Below are 23,349 nucleotides of genomic sequence, written 5' to 3' on the forward strand. Positions count from 1 at the left end.
CTACACCTGCCATGTTACCCGACGACCAGGTGATGTCTCCTTCAACGTCTACACCTGCCGTATTACCTGAAACACAGGTGATGTTGGATACTACGATCTACAACCCCCTGAGTTTCAGTAGGGGGGAATTCTGTAGCAACAAGGCCGGAGATGCTGGTCTAGCTCAATGGTGAAAGTGCCGACACACACACACATTCCGATGGAAATTGGTGTCGGTAGATTTGGTGCTAGCAGCAGGGGGGGGAAGGAAGGACGCTACGCAGAGTTTCCCACCTCCTGCCCATGAATAAACAGAAAGCAGCCACCTTTGACCAAGGACAGGCAAAAGGCTTGCTCATCACTTGCACTTCAAACAACTTTGTTTAAGAGTGTGACCAGAACACCAGAGGGGGGGAGACTTTCTCCCCCGTGAACTTTTCACCTAAGTGGAACATTGACCAAAATGTTACACGCAGTCCACACGCAGGAAAACATCTTATCTGATGGCGCTAAACAAATGAAGAGCGACGCCTCTTTTTCTTTGTTTGAGAAGAAATGCGTTTTCAAATAATATGCCCCGCGTGCTTGAAATCATCGGCTTTTTGAATGACTCGAGCGACGAGAAGGTCGCTAACCCCAAGCTCCGCGCAGACCGTAGACGGAGGACAGATGACTTGTGCATTATAGGCCTACTGTTAACGGACTGAGATCATGCGTTCGTATGAAAGCCAACGAACATAGGCATGAGCGTCTCATTTTTGAATAACGAGACTTAATCACATTGAGCATTTTACACCTTTTTGTAAACACACTGTAGCAACATTCATTTTCAGCAGTTTTTCGTTTTATTTTTCATTTCTTTGATTTTCCCTGTTCCCACGGTAAGCTTTTGATTCAAAATGCATTGTAATGTGGTCGCACAATGGTTTTGTGGATAACTCGCTTACATAGGGAATTCCCTCATTTATATGGGACGAAGGTTTAACTATTGAATTGACTTAGCCTTAAGCAATACAGTAACGCTACTTTCTCTTCTCATTTCCTTTCTTTTATTTTTCTATGACCGAGCATCCAGTCTGAACGTAATCAATCAGTATTATCTCTTTTATTTGTTCATTGTAATCTTGTAAAGCAGAGTAAAAACTAACTAACTTTTAAATGTACCGAACGAGAGCGTTCATATTGCAATAGAACTCTTCTTTGCAAAGTATTTAGTTAGTCTGTTTCTAAACGTTTTACAAAGTTTTACATATTTTGTTTTGCGAGGAATGGGTCTCTTTTCATGGTTATTAATTGTATGTTAAACAAGCATGCGACATATGATCGCGTCTAGTTTGAGATATTAATTGCTACAGGCTGAACGCAAAGCTGTAGTTTTTGAAAAATAACCATGACGGGACACGCGATTCTCGCCACCTTTTTCTAGTGACTATCTACGATATAATCAATAAAGCTTTGATCTTATCTCACTTGGTTTGATATAGAATAACGTCTGTAGTCTAAGATCTAATATACTTTTATCTAAAAGCATATCTTGGAGAGGTCTGACCTACCGATCTTATTACCTCCCACGTGGTTCACACACCACAGTATAGTCGCTTAAATTAGCTGGACTGATAATCATTTTAGTGCACTTACATATTTGTAAGTAGATTAAAACGATTCTAAGACGTTATCCTATGTTCTCCTCGCATGACAGCAAGTTTTGCTTAAAAATGTTGTGCACACCATTTATGATTTTTCAATAAATAAGTTGACATGAGATAATTTTAAAATCATATCTGGACATTCCTTTATTACTGTATATTGTGAATTGATTTGTGAAGCAACCGAAACATTACTACTTCATTAAAAGAACCCACACTTAATTGAGTGTGAAGAGGAGTTGATTTTCACGAACCATATGATCATCATCATATCTTCTTGAACATCACCCCTTCATTCTGCATAATTGCTCTTAAATACTGTATTAGGACACAGTATTAGCTCTTATAGGCTACACTAACGTCAGTTAGAAGGACCGTTCCGGCCGTAAATAGAGGCTGTTCGCTTCCAGAAAGGCATAGGTTCAGAGAAAAGGGGCTTTAAAGTTGGCGGATTGCATTGGATCCAAATAAATCGGCGACGTCGTACGCACGTTAGTAAACATAGGACCGCTACGACCGTCATATGTTGGTTGGGGGAAAGGTGTTCCGACTACCTCCTGAAGTCCCCGGATGTACACTGAGGCGCATTGATCTCGTCCTCACACAACTGCGGCGGTTGTTCTGCCATAACCTCCGGAATTTAGCCAATCAGAATCCAGTATTTGAACATGTGACTAGAAAAAGTGGTAGAAATCACATTATGCTCTAAAAGTGTGGGAAAACATATATTTCATTTGTCTTTAATTAAACGGTCTCACCAGCCTGTGTCAAGCTAATTATCTCCACTCAGGAGAGAGCCTTTGTAGTGACTGAATGGAAACCTTGCTGTGGTTTTTCTCTACTGTAGCATCCTCAATTTGCTCAACATAGGCCTACTGTCTAATTTCACACTAATATGGCTGCAGAATGTGACGGTTCCCTGTGTGATGATTATGATGATAATAGGTTGCACTCTTAGGTTATAGTTACTGTATGGTTTGGTTATTGTCTCCACCAGCCGAAGGCTGAGGGAGAGTATGTTTTCCCCTCCGTCCGTCCGTCCGTCCGTGCGTCCGTCCGTGCGTCCGTGCATCCGTGCGTCCGTGCGTCCGTGCGTCCTCGCAGTTTGTGACCAGCTAATCTCAGTCACCGTTGGCCCGATCGCTGCCAAACTGAGCACACACACTCCCTGGATGCCAATCTAGAACCTCTGCCCCACATTTTTCAAATCAGCCTCATGGTGGCGCTATAACAGGCCGATTTGTGTGGCCTGGTTGTTACCAGCTAATCTCCGGCGCCGTTGGCCCGATCGCTGCCAAACTGAGCACACACACTCCCTGGATGCTAATTCAGAACCTCTGCCCCACATTTTTTAAATCAGCCTCATGGTGGCGCTATAACAGGCCGATTTGTGTGGCCTGGTGGAGACCTGTGCTCGGAAGAGCACTGCTTCTAGTTTGCTCTGAATTCATTTCTGTTCTCCTTCCCATAGGACTGGGGAGCAGTAAGTGATTGTTAAGTCTGATTGGTGTGCACCTGCCCTGGGCCCGGTACACGCCTATAAAAGCCTGCTTCCCCAGTCCTCTCCCATGCAGCTCTCTACACTCCAGCTCCTCCCACCATTCCCCTTGTTTGTTATTTCTGTTAACACATGCAACACTCACACACTACACCACTCACTCATCCATACATGCATTTCACTACTGACGTTACCGACTTCCACACCTCACTCTTCTTTTTTGGTATGTTACTACTTTTGATTATTAAATAAATTATACATTTTTTGGTTAAACTGCGTCTCCCCCTTGTTTTTGTTGTGTTCCATGGCACCCCTAGGCCAGGAACATAACAAGAAGGCAATTGGTCAATTACTGAAATCAGCGGTGTGTTATTTCTTGATAATGACCACTCCATTCTATAACAGACCGATGCCTAATCAAAGGCTCAGATCACCTCCTGCACTGCGTACATTTTATGCCATATCCAGCATGACAGCCATATAAACAAACACACAGTTTCATTTAGCTAAACGTTGCTCTCAAGAATGTTTTTGAAAACATTTTCAGCGGTCATTACCGAGAAATAAAATCCCAACAGGATAGACGCTCCACGTCTATCATCATGTTGGGATCCTGTCTGGGTCATCCTGCTGCTGACCCAGACATTATCCCTTACTATTAATTGAATGATAGACCTATTAAACAGTGTCCACGCCCACTTTTAGAAGTCCTGCACGGATGGGGATTATCGAAAAACAAGGGAGCACTAACAATAATGGCATGCAGTGCTAACAATAATGGCATACAGAAGACAGCTAGGCGACAAGCAGGGCTTCCATTCAAACTCTTTTATTTCCAGTGCAAAAACATAACAGCTGCTCGCTATATTGGTAATCCCACAATTGCTACAGTATCACCACCACATGAAAGTAAGGCGATAATGAAATGAAATTAATGAAACATCCTGACATGAAAAAAGTGTGTACTAGACCCAGCAGGTGCCACCATCGTCCAGCACTTAGACACCACTAAAACTCCAGAGTGTGTGTGCGTGCGTGCACGTGCGTGCCGTGCGTGCATGCTTTTCCTGTGTAACTTAATCTGTGATGCTCAACATGCGCAAAATCACTCCCAGCACAATCTAATTAGTTTGACTCAAGCCAGGTGTGACTGTCTAAATCAGTCATCACTTTTTGGAACACAGTGTGCTGTTCCTTCGGGGGTTGTGCTACCCTCCTGTACCCCCAGACGGATACAGGTCCAGCGGGCAGCTAAACATTGTGGCCAGCTCAATGTTAAATAGGCATTTGTTTCCCAAAGTGTGAAAACAATTAAGTATAAAAAGGAAAATGTGGGGAATGATGTGAACACGGATGGTACATCATTAGTGGATATACAGGTTTTGTAGGGTGGCCAGTGTTGTCAGGGGCTGACTCTCTTTCAGAAAGGCTGGACTGGGACAAAATATTTGACAGTGACTGATATAAATGCCTATCAAATCAAGTCTGCAGAGCAAAATCTGCAGAGCAAAATCCACAGAGCGCTGAGCTGTTTGCGGTGTCTATGGATTTAATTAGTCTGTATAAGCTCTCCCCAAATCCGCTTTTGTAAAAGGCATGTGGTGTGCTCTCCTAAATGTAGTCTAGTCTGCCACTGGCCACAGTCCAAAAGGAGACGGTAGACGCGTGCAAAACACAACGTCAAAGTGAAGACGCATAAATGCCCCATATATTGTGTGTCTTGGGAATGTGCGCCCACGTGCTTGATTTGTGGTGTGGGTCTTTAGAGTGAAAAGGTCGGCATGTACTGTAGTACAGCAGCATGCACGGCTCGCAAGCATGCACACACAGTGCTGATTTGATCACTGATGAAACCCTAATTGTCAACGGTTTTATTTACCATACAAACCCATGCCTCATTCTAGCGACTTGCTTTCTCAAATAATGTTAGCAAAAAGAGGTGGCTAAAATATGCTTGTATAATGGAGTTTTATATTAACTGTACAATGTGTAAGCACATTCATGATGGCGAATGTACAGTAGCTTAGTTGCTTGCCAGAGTATTGAGCAGTATATGTGCCAAGCGGGGATGGATTCAGCATCATGAAAAACCCCTAGTTTGACCCCTCACATGCTACTTAAAGCAGATCTATTTATTTGTATTATTTTACTGTATAGAAAGTCAATGGGACCCCAACCCTATTTGTTTTTAATTGAGTGGCTAACTTGCTTTTTGGAAAAAGTAGGTCCAGAGGAAACTTTGTGTAATATGTGGTGCTTGCATCACAAAGTGAACAATTCTTCTAAATGAATTTACTTAAGCTGCCGGGCTAATACAAGGAGATATGCACGTGTTTTGTGTTTTATACCCAGGCCCACCCATGGCTACGCCCCTGGTGTGTATGTATGTGTGTGCGTTGCGTGCGTGCGTGTGTGCGTGCATATATACAAGCTTCTTCATGCTGCGCTCGCAGCACTGTGAGCTTGTATATCTGCTATTTTTGAAAACCAAAAATCGAAAGAGTTTTCTTAACCTATGTTGCTATAGGCTATACGTAGCTCAAGCAATGATGAAAAACGGATCTCCTGAACAAAACTCCCGCTCACTGCTGTTGCCCATGCAGCAGCACCAGTTCTTATTCAAATTGATGAAAATGAAAACTGAAATGATGGTCCAGAGGGACCGAAACGTCTGTCAATTTGAATAAAAACGGATGCTACTGAGCAAGAGCAGTGATTTTTGTTTTCATGAAGATCTATGTTCATGAAATTCTTTCTTCATGATTGCTTCAGTTGTCACTGTCCAAAGCACCTGCATCTGAACAAAGTGGATGTGTGAATATATCCTTTGGATAGGCTATATATATCATCATGACACATTATCCCGGTTTTAATGGGTAACTTAAGCGCAGACAAGAGTGGCTTAATTGTTAACTCACCTTGCATCTGCCAGTGTCGCCCTGACAACAGCCCACGCAGCCACAAAGAGAGCTGGAACACCTGTAATGACAATGAAAAGGCAAGCTTTTAACCACCTTGTCCTGGTGGAGCTGTAGTATAAGTGGTTTTTACTTCTCAGTAAAAGTAGCAATACCACAATAACTCTCTAAGAGTGCCCTCACACCAAAGTACCTATGAGAGTGGAATCCGCGTTCCGCCAATGCATTTCAATGAGAATGAAGCGGTTTCATGCCAGCAGAGGATTTCTGCAAAAAACGCTCCCTTCTCATTGAAATGCATTGGCGGAATGCGGATTCCACTCTCATAGGTATTTTGGTCTGAGGGCACCCTAAGGTTGCCCTCACACCAAAATACCTATGAGAGTGGAATCTGCGTTCCGCCAATGCATTTCAATGAGAGTGAAGCGGTTTCATGCCAGCAGAGGATTTCTGCAAAAACGCTCCCTTATCATTGAAATGCATTGGCGGAACGCGGATTCCACTCTCATAGGTATTTTGGTGTGAGGGCACCCTTAGATACTCGTGTTATAAGGTCTATATTCTAAATGTTTACTTGAGTACAAAGTACAAAGTTTTGTAATCCAAGTATATATATATATATATATATATATATATATATATATATATATATATATATATATATATATATAATATATATTATAGACAATACACAAGCTCACAACATGCGTCACAATGTGACCACGATTTGCCTCTGAGATGAAGTGGAGTAGAAGTCTATTGAATGTTTTCTGACTGTCCATAGTTTTTTGGAAATCAATCTGTTGGACTCATGAAAGTCCATCATGTCGTTGGACACTATTTAGGGAATACGGGCTACATAATGTGTAAACATGAAACATGTTTATATTCATTCTGTGGTGCAGATGCTCCAGCCGAGGAAAGAAACAGACATAGTTATGTAACACCCGCTGCAGAAATTACAGTCTGTCATTTCTCACATGACAGTGATGACACTGAATGCTATCAGGGGTGTCGCACCAAATTCTGGGTCCTAGGTACAAGGATTCACTGCGGGACCCCCATGAATCTTCTTCATAGTGGGAGGAGGCTTTAACTATTGAAAAATAGCAGATATACAAGCTTACTGCGAGCTTGTAGATATTTTTGAGAAATCGTGAAAATTGGTGTTAAGTCTTTGAATATTTCAAAAGGGTTTTTGAAAAACCTATGTTTCTATCTTACAAATTTTCACTTAAAAATACATAATTATATTTATTTACTATTTTTATATATTCAAAATAATAATAATAGCTAAAGTATAAAATAATTAAGGCCCCTCCACCTTGGGCCCTAGTAACTCAGTCCCACTCCCCCCCCCCCCCCCCCCCCCTTGTGACGCCCCTGAATGCTATCATCATCAAGGCATAATGCAGGGCGTTCCACACGTGCCAGCTGCCGACTAGATGTCCGTACATTACAGCTCTGTCTAAAAAAAGGTTGAATATTGTGGAAGAGTTAATTATTTTCCCTAATTCCGTAAATTCCGTATTTCATTGCGCATTTAGTGACATTTTCAAAACCTTTTTATGTTTTAATTTAGATTTTTATGGCATATATCTCAAAATATTACAATATTACATCAGACCATTCAAAACAATTCTACAAATGTCAACCTTCTGAAGTAAGAGATGCTTGAAGTCCAGTGTGAAATTTCCGCAGTCTATGGCATCTGCTGCTTCCCATGCTTTTTTACACCATATTCATAATATTTTGAGACAAATCTGTACTTCACTACTATTCTCAGGCTGCTAAGATTGGATTATTTATTGATCTAATAATCTGTAAAAAAGAATATATATATATATATATATATATATATATATATATATATATATATATATTTAAAAAGAAAAAAAATATATATATATATATATATATATATATATATATATGTGTGTGTGTGTGTGCGTGATACAATTGTTGTATAATAGCAATAATGCTTTTGCTATTGTTTTTTTTTAATAATTTTGTAGAAAACGTAAAAAGAAAAGCATACTATAGTTACCTTTGACCTATAAAACGAGTACAGCCTGGCGTGCGCTAATTGCACCACATGTCGTATTACTATTTTTTCTAGTGGTTTAGAATATTTTTAATATACTCAACTTTTCAGCGCAATGCACTGAGTCACATCTTCCAATTTATTATGCCAGTACGCACTGTAGATATGGCGTGGTGCACGGTGGGACAAATGCAGGTGAAAGTTTGACTTAAATCTGAGAACTGAGAACTGCCAACGGTTACTGTGGAAAACAAAGTGTAACACTGCTAGTTGAAAAAACGTAGAATCACTCACTGTTCTTGATGAATAACCAATCTCCCTTAACAGTGGCTGCCGCCATTGTTAAGGGAGATGTCAAGCTGTAATCAGTTTGGGGCTTTAATAAAAGGTGACACGTGGTTTGTCTTGGGTTGGGTGTAATAACAAAGAATTGGTTTGACTTTGATTCCTTAACCCATTAAGACCTGAGGCCAGTTCTACAAATACTTTCTAAATCAGTAGATGTTAAACCTTTGCGTGTCAGTGTGGAGAGGTGAAAAATATTTTGGGGGGTCACGGCCAGAAAAGTTTGGGAACCCTTGCTCTAATTAGTGTTGCACAGGTCTTTGTGCTTTCAAACTCCTCATAAGCCCCAACTATAATTAGTTTAAAATATATATATAAATATTAATTATTTATTTTCTGTTTATTGTGCATTGGCATGCATTGTAGCCTATCTTGAGTGTTGAATTGCCAGGGGCAAACCCTGAAGCTAAACTGAAGGCACACACACACACACACACACACACACACACACACACACACATACACACATACACACCAGGGGCGTAGCCATGTGTGGACCTGGGTATAGCGGTAATATATTAAGTCATTTTGATAACTGTAGTCGCATCCTTACAACTAACAACTAAAATAACATAACATAATGTGGACGCAATGTCTGCATTCAAATTCACACTGTTAAGCAGCTGCTAAGTTAGGCACACACACGCGCGCACACACACACACACACACACACACACACACACTCCCCACAGGTGGTGTTGGTGATACTAACACTTGATATCCATGTACTGTGTCTAATGTCATGTAGGCCTACTGAGAGTTGTTCTACTCACCCCATCCAATGAGTGTGAATCCCCACAGGTATTTGCCTTCTGATAGGAAGGCCATGAAGATTAGACTATGGAGATAGAGCCCTTCCACCAGGATCCAGTAATAGTTGGTGGAAAGGAAATAGATGAAAAGCAGCACTGCCACCTTGCAGCCAGTCTAGTGAAGAGAACAGAACACATACATCCTACTGATGACATAATGCATGGAGAAGAAATGCATGCATTTTAAATCAATTATTGGGATTCTCGTACATGTCTTGGGATTGATCACACAGAGAGCCATTGCTATACAATTAACGAAATGCCATCAAACACAGTGCGGAGTGTCTGTGGAACAGGACTGTGTGCGTAACCAGGTGAATCACTGGGAAACATGGATTCAAGCAGACATTTAGCCATGACTGAAGATTTTCACCTGCATTTGTCCCACCGTTCCTACACCGCACCACATCTATAGTCAGGGGCTGGGAGGGAAATTGGGACTGAGTTACTAGGGCCCTTAATTATTTTATACTTTAGCTATTGAGAAATAGCAGATATACAAGCTCACATCGCTGCGAGCTTGTAGATCTGCATCTGCTATTTTTGAAAAGTCGTGAAAATGAAATCTTTGAATATATGTATTTTTTAAGCAAACATTTGTAACTCAAATGTTGCATCTGGGGGGTGGCCAAATACATATCATTTTGGGGGTCCTTCACATGAAAAGGTTTGAGCACAATTTGAGACAAAATAGCAGATCTACAAGCTTGCAGCGCGGCACTCCGTGCAGCGCTGTGAGCTTGTATATCTGCAATTGTTCAATAGTTAAAGCACAAAATAATGCGTAATAATGCGTTACCAGTCTAAATGGGTTAAACCCCCTCCCCCTATGAAGAACATTCATGGGGGTCCCACAGTGAATCCTTGTACCCAGGGCCCAGAATTTGGTGCGACACCCCTGACAGTCAATGGGTTGGGATTCAGTTTTGGGTCATGAGAAACTATAGTATGATTTGTTTTAATACATTTCCTACACAATTATTTAAAAAAAATCGAATAGCAAAGCATTATTGCTATTATACAACAATTGTATCCCTCGTATTTTAATAGCCCACATTAAATATACATATTTTTTAAGTAGAGTAGAGTAAGAACACAAATTTGTAATGAGCACGCATCACACCACTGAGGTCTTGTTTACATGCCATACTGTGGCAATGATAATTATGTTGACGATACTAAATCCTTAAAAACATGAACAATATCCATGATTATGTCCTGTATTGTTGCTGTTTGGGACATGCTTAGTTCACATTTAAACTGAATGCTAATGTGTTGTATAGGCCTCATGCTGACTGATTCCAAACACTAACAGAGAAGGAACGAAAAGAGCAGCTGAATGAATTGCACACAATCTTTATTGATTTTTTTTTCTCTCTCTCATTTATTTATTTATTGTTTATTTAACTATTCCCAATTGGACGGAAATTGCATTTGTAATCTTTATGACATCTTCTGACTATCTGGAATGTAGATTCGATATGGCTCAGCTGTCTAGTATTTACGTACAGGAAAGTGAGGGATAAAGGCAAATACTGTACGTGTTCACAGGCAGGCATATATGTCAAAGCATTTTGTCACTGTCGGGCAGAAACCTAACGGTTACTGAAACCGTTTTGTGTGTTTACAAAACTACCTAAAATGAACTAAAATCATAGAGCAAATCTGATCACAACTATCAAATTGAATTATATCTCTCTATGTGTCTCTTTCAGAAGACATCAGTTACTCTGTCAGTCCATACAAAATGCTGATGCACGAGTTTTGACCTTTCTTTCAGTCACAGAATGCAGACAGTTATGAAAAAAGTTAAACAGGTTTTACTCTTTTGCCATAACAGACATCTGCCATCTTCTCCTCCTGATCTTTGAGTGCCAGGATCTTATCTGTTTTTCTGCAATCTTTCTTCACTCTCTGTTCCAGTTGGTGCTAGTGGTTTCTACTTTTAATATATATTTCATCTCTGTTGAGCACATGGTTGATTCTCTCAAATTTAAAAGGTTGCATGTTTGAATGTTTCCACACCGTATAAACAACATATTCATCTGTAGGATACCGGGACTACCCAGTGGCGTAACAACATTGTGATAGGCCCTGGTGCAGATATTTGTTGTGGGCCCCCCAACCCATAGACACAAGCGCAAGCGACATTTGAAATGTTTATTTATGTCCACATAAGCAGAAGTACAAGAATGTACAAAGGACATAAACAATATCATTGCAGTAAGCACTGGCGCCTAACTCTGTCCCCACTAGGGGGAGCACAAAGCCAGGAGACATTTGGCACGAAAAATTGGGTATTTCCGGTCGGCTAAAATGGGTATTTTTGGGTATAAAGTCGACTAAAACGAGTTTCCTTTATTAAGTCATTTTCGGGTGTCTTTGGGGCTTCAGGGGAGGACCTGGATATGTTGCTTGGTGGGCACCTTTTTTTTATAGGCCTATAAACATGACCAGGGCTCTGACATGACCAAATAAATAGAACACTAGGTCTACAATGCAAGCCTTTCAGTGCTGCACATTAAATAGACGCGACCCATCCTGACTGATTGACACAAAGCTGACAGGTCTCAAAGGAAGATTGGACAAATTATCATTCACTCGGCACTCCACCAGCTAGGGCCTAGCCTAGGCAGCTACTCAGCACTACCTAAACCCATTCTCAGACTACTTTACCGACCCACACCAGGCACCCCACTCAGGGGCCCACTCAGGTGGGGCCCTTTTTTTTTTTTTCTCTTCCTTCATGGGCCCCTGCGTGTCTGGGCCCTGGTGCGTCGCACCAGCTGCACACTCCATATTTATGCCACTGGGACTACCTTTAAATTAGTAATCCAATGTTCAGAAAAAGGTAAAGAATTTAAATCTTTGCCGGATGTAAATGCAACTGGACTTCATCCCAGGGCTACAGTGAAGGGAGCGGGCACAGACGAGGCTAACTCTGACCCCTGGATAAAAGTCTGCTAAATGCCCAGATTGTAAATTGTTGCTCACTGTAGCCAAATGAGAGTGAGCACAGTTGTATCTGAGGTCAGTTGAAAGCGAGCAAGCAGTACTCACATACTGAGACTTGTCGAATGGGGCCATTGTAACAGTTTTAAAGTTGTCCATCAGAGCTGAATCGAACTCCTGCAAGCCAGCGGTAGTATCAACAACATTGTCCTTCACAAAGATGATGACTGCCCGTAACATGAAGGAAACAAACAGATGCATATGGATGTAGTTCCTGGTACAGTGAAGACGCCTGTAGTGAAAGAGGAAATGGGATTGCAGTAAACAAACTAAAACGTCTACAAACATACTTTTAGTCCAAAGTCACATAGACATGATATTACTATTAGAAATTAGGTTGTCTCATTATGTTAGCAAGCTGAAGAGAAGGATCTCACCATGAGGCAGTCAGGTATAACATATTAGCCACTTTTCTTTAGTTCATAATGTACACATATTTCTTACTAAAATGTCACAGATTGCTGTGAAAAGCCTATTGAACTCTAATGGCCAACAATGAACACTCTGTTCCCAGACTTTCAATAACCTAAATGTCAATGTGAATGAGTGAGTCATCTGTTCCCAAAACCTTGTCGGGAAATGACGTCCCCTCGCCCATACTCCGCCTCCCCTGACTTAAGAACCACAAAGGGCTCTGCTGGACATTATTGATTGAGCACTCTGAGTACCCCGTTTCACTTTGCTCTCATCCCGAGTACCTTCTGATAGAGATGTTTATTACCGTAATTACTGGTCACCCATGGTCTCAGCTGCTTTATCCTTATTTTCCATTTCCTACACGGAGTGCTTTTTCATTACTGACAATATTATCTTATTATACTGACAGTTGCAAATTTCTTGTTACTGTTGAAAGAGAGTGAATACACGCACATCACGTACTGTAGGTGCAAGGCTATTAGATACAGCGTGGATGAGAGGAGTAAAACCTGCATGCTACAAATGGGCTACAAATGGCCCCAGAAAACACTGTGAAAAGTGATGACTCATCACTTTTCATCACTAAACCATCGTTTTCTGGGGCCATTTATAGCCCAAGGAATGTTTTTTTGTGCAAAACAAATGCTTGCAATGGATTCACCATCATGACAAACCCCTAGTTAGACCCCTCACATCCTACTTAAATAACCAGAAAAAAAGGTTTTTCTGGGTCTTCCTCCTATATAGAAAGTCGATGGGAGCCCAACTTCATTTGGCCGCTGTGGCGACCCCGAAGGTCGCCGACTCGGGCACCCTAGCTAAATCATTAGAGCATGCCCTGGGCTACATCTGTGCAAAATTTTACGCTTTTAGACTGATTAGCACGAAATTACCATTCTATCTCCCTAAGGCCCCCGACTATACCAAAAGAGTTTAATAGTGACATTTCAATCAATCCTACAGTACTTGATCTTCATCGCGTCAAAATGTTTGAAAAATGGGAACCACACCCACATTTATACACCATGCACAGCAATAGTCTTATATGCTCAATGATTGCAAGTGTGATTAAGGTTAACCTAAAGTTGCACGCATGCATGCTCGCTCGCACGAGAGAGCTGGTGCTTTAGTCTGTTCTATTTTTGGTGAAGAGGTTTGGTGTATAAATATAGTGGTTCCTGTGTTCCTTGACCTTGTACCAGTGATTTGTCATGAAACTGTACTTTTTTCCTATGCAAACTTCTAATAAATTCTTCAATCAATCAAGAGGGAAACAGACCAAGTACAGAGCCAACGGTCAAGTTTACTAAGTATTGACGGTTATTAATAGAAAAGCTAATTATGTAAAAAAAATTATCTATGAAATATATTGTAAAAGTTTGCTCTGCAACACAATTCATACAATATGTATAGCGGGGGTCCCTGCTTCATCTCTCTCTCAGCTAAGGAGTCCTTGGCCTGAAGATGAAGACCCCTGACTTCATAATATCAAACATAGATCTTATGAATTATTCATATACCATATATCAGAATCGCCTACGGCAAGTGATAAATTAAGTGAAGGACGAGAAGCAATCACAGAAACAGTGTCTTAAATAGGCTAAATTAAGCTACCGAAGATCAAATGACAACAAGAAAAATACACTGTTCCTCACACAGCCAATTCTTAACTGTTCCCCGGTTTAAAGGTGATACACCATGCATTTAAAAAGTATTTATGTCATATTGTTTATGTCCCAAAAACGTTTTTCAAAAGGTTTGAGGCTAAATTACCACTCCTGAATAGAGAGCCTCTCTCATTTTTGAATGGCTTTTTTAATTTTGTTTTTGAAAAAAATGTTTTTTTTATTTTTTTATTTTATTTATTTTTATGATGACGTCACAATCGGCAGATGACGTCACAATCGGCAGCAAATCTGGACAGCCTGTTTTGAGAACCCGTGGGATACTTTTAACCTTCGCCTTCTCAAAACCAGAGAAAGACACAACGGTCAGAAATGGGACTTTGTGAGGATAGAAGGTGCTAGTGGGACCCCAAAAAAGGTTTTAAAATAGGAAAAGTGACATTTCATGGTGTATCACCTTTAAGCTGTTTATTTAAAAAAAATCACACCCGTGTGAACTGAGCGGTGGTTCTCCCCCCCCCCCGTGTGTGTGTGTGTGTGTGTGTGTGTGTGTGTGTGTGTGTGTGTGTGTGTGTGTGTGTGTGTGTGTGTGTGTGTGTGTGTGTGTGTGTGTGTGTGTGTGTGTGTGTGTGTGTGTGTGTGTGTGTGTGTGTGTGTGTGTGTGTGTGTGTGTGTGTGTGTGTGTGTGTGTGTGTGTGTGTGTGGGGCTTGGACAACAGCGCCCCTCCCTTAACATGTGTAGTCAGAAAAGGTACTACACAGGCTTGAGGCTACATACAGACCCACCCACATACAAACAAACTAACATACCTACACACACGGCCACGCTATGGAGACGGTGTGACCACCGCTCAAAAATTGCCACAGGCTGTGCTCTGTAGTTGTGATCTCGGTCCGCCTCAGGCTATAAGACATCAACGCTATGGTTTTATTCGATATTGGCTGTTGGGGATAATTCCCGGGTAGCCTATAAGATCAAGGAAAGTGGTGTTTTTGCCATTGCAGATGGCAATGGAACATGGATCGGTCAAGGGCGAGTCGGTATTAGGGCCAGTATTAAGGCCAGGAGAGTAGAGATGATACAGTACATTGCATGAAAGGGCTGCTAGATCAACAGAGTGCCGTGGCTTGTAAAGATAAAAAGAACACCTTGACAGACAGACAGAGAGAGAAGTGAGCTTGAAAGAACAGACGCCAGAGGAAGGGATGAGTCACAAGGCTCATTTGAACAATGTTGCTTCAATGTACGCACGCACGCACGCACACACGCACGCACGCCGCTCACCTGAAGTATCCGATGATGACGATGGCCACTAGCAGAGAGCTGAAGGACACAGCGTAGCCGATGGTATACATGACATAGAGCCTGTCAAAGAAGTCCTGCTGTGTAGACAGACACAGATAGCGTATAGATCAGTGTTTCCCAACAAGTGGTCTGGGGGAGTGTAAAGGGTGGAGATGACAATCAAAGGGCCTTTTCAGACCAACAAAGACAGTCAAAACTCCTATATGAAAATCATAAACTCTCCTGATCATTAGATGGCAAACCGTGTTAAGTACCATAATAACACTGTTAAATGTAACCACATAGCATAATATATATAGGCCCTACTGTATATGCAAACAATCTGTGAAATTAGCAGATCTACAAGATGTGAGGTTGTAGATCTTCTATTCACTATTTGAGATTTACTCAATGTGTTGAAGTCTACACGGGCCCGGCGTCACGGGGGGGGACGCCTGGGGCCCATCCCCCTCACGCGGACCCCCTGACCCCACCAGTCAAGATGTAGTGAAAAGTGTATTTACGAAATGAATGCGACTGCGTGCTTGCACGTTGCACCTCCCCACTCCTGCCCTGAAACCGGTTTTACTAAAAGTTGCTTAGTTGGCCAAAATTTAAACAAAGGCGACTTGGCTGAGTTGGCTTGCACACATTTGCATGAGCCTGTATGCCTGCCTGCCAGATCGAATGGGCCAAAAGTGTGAATCCATTGTCATCTTTAGTTTCACATTCCAAAATTGAAACAAAGGCGACTTGGCTCATCATACCTTCCTTTGAAATACTACTGCACATACAGTATGAAACAGAGCTGCTACCTTTAAATGCATTTTAAGAAAAAATAATGCTGCTATTTGTGAAGGTGCTGAAGAGGGAGGGCGGGTGTCGCATCAGAATTGATCACAGATTTTTTTCCCCCCCCCTTTTCTTTAAAGAATATTTGATGTTTTTTATTAACATTTTTGTATTATTATTACTATTGAGAAGCAGTCCTTGTTTTATAGATACGAACTGTACATTTCCCATTTTCTTTAACAGTTTTTATTATATTTTGACACTTGCTTGGCAGTGGAAAAAGACGTTTTCTCATGTCATTAAGCCAATAAATCTCCTTTGAATAGAAATTGTGCTTGTGTGCCATTACTTTTTTGCATAAAATGCATATAGGCCTACTTTTTAATTAATAGCTTTTCGGTGTCAACCCTTCATGTTAAAGTGGTCAGTGGCGTGTGTGCGGGAGGAACTGATACTAGACAGGCAGACAGCTGCTGTCGGTAAAATAATCAATAATATCAATAACAAAATAAAAAGCCTGATTTGTTTGCCAGTGATGATTTAGCTGGCTTAGTAGCCTGTATCAGCCACAGACATACAGTATCTATAGGCTACCAACCGTGCTTTTTTGGACATAAAAATCTGGCCCCCTGAAGATATGCTCTTGGCCACCTGAGCCATTGCGTCCTGCCGCCGGGGCTGAGTCTACAGTATAATGTTGTCAGGGTGGATTGCCTTGTGCAGTGTTTTGTTTAAAAAATGTGTCCCATCTTTAAATCCAGCATATTGCTATGAAGAAAAATATCTGAACAGAGATGTATTTCTTCAGTAGGCCAGTTACAGTATAGGCCACAGTGAAATCCTTAGTACTATTTTGATAGTTGTGCTTAAGGACACTTTATGTATATTTATATATTATTCGTTCACTCTCTTGATGTACCTTGCTCTTTACTGTACTCTGTTCTTGTTTCTTTTATAATTATTTTTTCTTCTTACTTCTCTGTAACTTTGTAAATAACCTTATACTACTGTGCTGCCTCTGGGCAACTGATTTTCCCCCTTGGGATAATAAAGGTATCTATCTATCTTAGTGGAAATTTGATTCTGTTCATTTGGGTACATTTTAATTCTCTCAGAAATTAACCGAGGATGTTGCAACCACAGTCTGTTTAAAGCTGGCCGCACACTAGCCGATAATCGGGCTATTTAATTACCCCCCCCCCCGACAATCGGGCTGCCACCGACTGAAACGGGCCCGACAATCGGGCATGAACGTCGTCTAGCGTGAGGTCTCACAGATCCACTCGGTGCCCAGCCGAGTGGCTCGGAGGACGATCGGGGGTAGCCCGACTCTTTTCAAACATGTTTGATATTTTCCTGGATCAGTACTGGTCTGGAAGACTGGAAGGGCAGCAGGGGACTGAGAGAAAATAGGTACAGCAGCCGCTGATAGACGCAAGTCTCTGAGCATACATCTGACTGAGTGACAGATCCATCTCTTTTTTTTTCTCTCCACCTCTCCCGGCCTCTGCCTCTCACACACACACACACACACACACACACACACACACACACACACACACGCCCGCGCCCGCACACAGACACACTTTTCATAGCGTCCGTCCGTCCATCAGGTTGTATCATGAATGATTGGGATTTAAATTAAAACTCAACGGCAGCGCATATCAAACAAACAGAAGAAAGACCGCGACCAGCACACATCCCTTGCAAGTAGGTGGGACGTTCGCGAACGAATCGAGTATTTTGAACGGCTCTTTGAAATGAACGATGGGATCCGGTTCGCAGTAGGGAGCCGTTCCTTTCTAATGAACAGTGGTGGGAAAATAGCCTACTGCAATCAATGTGGAAATACTCTGCCACAAGTAGAGGTTTTTGGAATGCTAATATACTTGAGTAAAAGTACAAACGTATTGGTATCATTCAACATTTAATTAATGTAGCCTACAGAGTACCAATAGTAGAAAGTAGGCAGAATGTCCTGTTTCACAGATTTTCCAATGAATAAAATGTAGAAAAATCTTTTGAAAATAGCCGATCTACAAGCTCACAATGCAACAAATGGCAGGTATGTAGGCCACCTATATATGGCAGAAATAAATGTATATAGGGTTGAAGTTATTTGTAATTATAATCAAAATCTACAAAGTAACTAATGAGCCAGTCTTTTGAACGGCTCTTTGAAAGGAACGGATCCCAGAGATCCGGTTCACTTCAAAGGACCATAAATCCCATCTCTAGGAGTCAAAGAAGTACACGCCCATCCTGATCTACAAGCTTACAACGTGGCACGGGACAGACACAGTTTGGTCTTGGAGATCTTGTTCTGGGTGCGCTACACAGTCATACGACTAATCATAAATCAGGCACCATCAGCCATGAGAAGGACGGAGCGGTGCTTTAGCGCAGGAGAGAGAGGGGATGTCAGAGTTGGATGTACATGAAACGTGTCAAGTGAACTCATATCGTCAAAATAGGACACAACTTCCATATTGAAGCTTTTTTTTTCGTTGCGTGAGGCGTGTTGTGTGTTGAGTCAGTGGATAACGTCATGTGTTTGTATGTGCGTGTGCGTGCGTGTTGCAAAGCACAGCTCTCAGAACACCCCCCGTGGCATCTTGTATTCATTATATTATTTATTATTGCTGTGTGCGAGCCCGACTCAATCGGGATAGAATCCTGTAGCGTGCGGAGCGCCCGACTGTTCAAAACAGCTAGTCTGAGTCCGTTTAGATTATCTGGTAAAATAATCTGAAAAAATGATCCTGTAGTGTTTAATTCTACCCGATTCAGTCGGGCCCGATTATCGGCTAGTGTATGGCCAGTTTAAGATGTTGCCACATGGAAAACGATTACGCGGTCTCAAAGCTACCAGCAACAGAAATGCAAAAAAGCTACTTTCCACGCACAATCGGGCACATGAACGAACTGTCAAGAACGAGAAGGATCCAAGGCAAAAGAAATGCAGCTAAAGTAGTGGTTCTCAAGCAGTGGTCCTTGAGGGGGATCCAGGTGGTCCCCAGCTAAACGATGGAGAGTTAGTATAAAATGGACCCTTATAGATCCATTTGGTTTCATCTTACACTCTCAAGAGTAAAATTATCATTAAACACCTGCATTACTTACAAGTCTACACAATTAGAGAATGTAGAATAATTGATATTTTGATTGACCTGTTATGCGTCCCATGGCACCACGTCACTACAGCATGGAATTGTGGACAAAATCCCATCCAACGATTACAAAATATTTGGGGTTTTGGGTATGAGAGGCAAAATCTCATCAAATGGTGGTCTGTGGCTCAAATGCCGAATAAATAATGGGCCTAGATATGAAAAAGGTTGAACACCACTGAGCTAAAAGATCAGTCAACCGAATACTTACTTTTTCTACTTGGTTGGTAGGCTGGAGGAAGTGTAGGCACTCAGAGTAGTTGGCCCATGTCCTGTTCCAGCTCTCCACAACCACCCACGAACCATTCATGTCACATTTTCTATAGGCATGACCTACAAACGCAAACAGCATTATGTTCTGATTGTCATGTAGGACAGTGGTTATCAAATAGTGGGTCGGGACCAATTTGTGGAATCATCCCAGGTTCCTTAACTTTTCAGGAACTGTCACTTACTAATCCTTTCCTTCCCTTCTGTCCTTAGTATTATTGTTATGAGTACTGCAGATGCTACAGTAACTAGGCTGAGCTGACAGGTTTGGGATCCCCTGCAGGAAACAGCATCAGATCAAAATGTCCTTACCTTTATGGTTGAAATCATAGATGTAGGAAGGGCAGGGGACTTTTGTGATGGTGCCGAGGGAGCCTTGGGGCCAACAGATGAGACCATCCCAACCCGGAGGGCACAGCTCGTCTGCAGGAGGAATTAAAATCTCATTACTTTAATTTTATTGTGCTAATTAAATTGACAAACGTATTTGCTGCCGTATTTTCATTTTCATCTCTAGAATAGCGATTCCCACTAGGCCAAAAATGCCAACGTAAGTGTTTTGGCCTCATGGTGGCACTAAAACAGGCAGATTCATGTTTTGGCCTTTAACTGTTCATAGGTCATACAATCAATATGTTTTTTTTCCTTGGATTCCTTGGATTATTGCGACCGTAGGTCGCAGTTAACTATGAAAACTGGCACATCTTGTCTGTCAGAGGGATGGTCAGTAACGCCTCAATGTCCACTCAGAGTACAGGAAAACAAATAATGAGGAAACGCTTGAAAAAAGTAGGAAACTACGCAACAAAGTAAATAATATGATTAAAAAGGCTAAAAAGAACTATTTAAATGAAAACATTGAAGAAAACAAAAACCATCCACAAAAACTATGGGAAGCATTAAAAAATGTAGGTTGCAACAATAGGCTACAAACTAAAAGTACCAATATTTGTATTATTTCGAATGGCACACTTATAACTGAAAAGCTGGTGGTGGCAAACAGCTTCAACAGCTTCTTCACCACTATTGCCACCACATTGGTCAGCAAACTTCCTCCACATTCAGGACTTTATGGCTATGACCATATAGTAGCTCACTATGAGAACTTAGGGGCAAAAAAAGATACTTTCGCATTTAAACCCGTAAAAACCGAGGATGTGCTGAAAAAGCTCATCGCCCTCCAACCTAGCAAGGCCACTGGCCTGGATAATATACCCCCCCGGTTCCTCAGAGACGCAGCTATGTCCATCGCCCCCATCGTAGCCCACATTACGAATATATCCATCTCAAATTGTCAAGTCCCACAGGATTTCAAGATGGCAAGGGTAATCCCACTATATAAAAAAGGTAGTAAATTAGAACCTGGCAACTACCGCCCTGTCTCCATCCTGAGTTCGATCTCAAAGGTAATAGAGAGATCCATCCATGAACAAATCAACAGCTACCTCGCCGAGCATAAACTACTTTTTAAATTCCAGTCGGGTTTTAGAACATCACATTCCACTGATACATGCCTACTGTATCTGACAGACCACATCAAACGTGAAGTGGACTCGGGCAAATACTGTGGCATGGTCATGCTGGACCTCCAAAAAGCATTTGATACAGTAAACCACTCAATATTATTAAACAAACTAAGGGCGATTGGTTTTGACAGCGCATCAATAAATTGGATGAAATCCTACCTGGAGGGAAGAGAACAAATGGTGGACATCAACGGTATGATGTCCTCGCCCCTCCTGGTGAGCTGCGGCGTCCCACAAGGGAGCATTCTAGGGCCATTACTGTTTCTACTTTATATTAACGACATGAATGCGGCTTGTAACTGTAAACTGTTCCTGTTCGCTGACGACTCAGCTCTACTGATTTCGGGTGAGAACAAATTGCAGGTTGAGGAAGCACTTAGCTCAGAAGTCACCAAAATCCGTACTTGGCTTACCGACAACAAACTGTCTCTACATCTCGGTAAAACGGAATCTATTCTTTTTGGGTCCAGACATTCCCTAAGGGAGATAAATACAAACGACTTCAAGATCAAAGTTGATGACACAGAAATCACTAGCAAGGAAGAGATTACCTACTTGGGCTGTATACTTGATAAATACCTATCTGGGGATAGCATGGCAACATCTGTGATCAAAAAAGTTAACCAAAGAACGAGATACCTGGGTAGAATGTCCTCCTTTGTTAACAAAAGGGCCCTCGGGACTCTAGCTGGGGCCATCATCCAGCCCCATTTCGACTATGCCTGTACCTCCTGGTACTCCAACATCAAAATGCCACTTAAGACAAAGCTCCAAACTTCCCAAAACAAATTGATTCGCCTACTTCTCGACCTGGGGCCAATGACCCATATTTCCCCCACTCATTTTGCGGGCCTAGGATGGCTAAATGTAGAAGACAGGGTTAAACAATTGAAAATGGGTCTGACGTTTAAAATAGTCAATGCAAATCTATCATCAACCCCCACAGTGCCCGCATATTTGATCAAACACCTCCAAAAAGTAAGCGACACCCACAACTACAACACCAGAGGGAGCATAAACAACGATTTAATAATACAAACCCATAGTACAAACATGGGGAAATTCTCCTTTTACAATACAGCCACTGAAGTGTGGAACTCTTTGACCATTTCCCTTAAAACAAGTAACTCGCTGGCCTCCTTTAAAACGGCCCTGAAAATTCATCTTTCAGGAGGTCAGAGGCGTAGGTAGCCTACATTTTTCCCTGAAGATAGGAAAAAAGTGTCGTCCCCCCCCCCCCCCTTTTTTCTTTTTCTTTACATATATGTGAATTATTTATATTTATCAAATGCAACAAATATTGCCATGTTCTGTAAATTGAGTGCCAAGGACTTCCAATGGAATCAAGACTGTAAAAGGACTTATTGGGATGTTCCTATTGGACAAAATGCTTTTAGCTCTACCAGTGCTGTGCTACATGTTTTAAATGTGTCCACTGTACATGTGTGTAAATTCATTGTGCCAATAAAATAATCAATCAATCAAAATAGCTAACCTGTTGAGACATCACATTGTTGTGACATCACATTGACAAGGCAGCCTGTTCTGGCAATCATATATGAGATCTCTGATGTCATCAATATTAAGCCCATATTTGGCAATACCCATACTGTATATGGACGCTCCATATGGCCTACACAGAATTCATTTGAAAATTAAGACTGCTGACTATCATCACCTGGATATCCATACGGTATATGAAGATCACAACGCTGACCTCATCAAAGATCAAACCCTGGATATCCACACATGGAGACGATCATCAACTCCATATATGGAGCTGACCTCTACATCTGATTCCCAGATGATGCCCTGTTAGGGCAATCACACTAATAGAATCCCTTTTATGCCCAATACTATTAAGCCCATATCTGGGAATGCCCATACAACTATATGAGGAAATAGATGTGCTGTCAACTTCAGTCATTATTCGTTCCACAGGGAAAAGCAGCAGAATGACAGATTCAAGTATACACTTGAGGTGACTGCCTAGTGCCAGACATAATTCTA

The 23,349-nt window shown here is 41.6% G+C and overlaps 1 protein-coding gene and 1 long non-coding RNA gene across 2 annotated transcripts in view; both read right to left on the reverse strand.

Annotated features, from left to right (window-relative positions):
* LOC308308325 overlaps positions 1-23,349 on the reverse strand; it is an 839,845-nt gene that overhangs the window by 752,400 nt on the left and 64,096 nt on the right. The window lies entirely within an intron of this gene.
* Positions 1-23,349, reverse strand: part of pth2ra (parathyroid hormone 2 receptor a) — a gene marked incomplete at both ends in the record, with an annotated part of 76,966 nt that overhangs the window by 47,283 nt on the left and 6,334 nt on the right. Inside the window, 6 exons of the mRNA XM_080753008.1 lie at positions 6,042-6,102; positions 9,204-9,357; positions 12,303-12,486; positions 15,582-15,679; positions 19,755-19,876; positions 20,126-20,236. Of these exons, the coding sequence (XP_080609134.1) occupies positions 6,042-6,102; positions 9,204-9,357; positions 12,303-12,486; positions 15,582-15,679; positions 19,755-19,876; positions 20,126-20,236 (730 nt within the window). The remainder of the gene's footprint in view (positions 1-6,041; positions 6,103-9,203; positions 9,358-12,302; positions 12,487-15,581; positions 15,680-19,754; positions 19,877-20,125; positions 20,237-23,349) is intronic.

This window comes from Nannobrachium achirus (assembly GCF_963921795.1).
Source record: "Nannobrachium achirus genome assembly, chromosome: 22".
Classification (NCBI taxonomy): Eukaryota; Metazoa; Chordata; class Actinopteri; order Myctophiformes; family Myctophidae; genus Nannobrachium; species Nannobrachium achirus.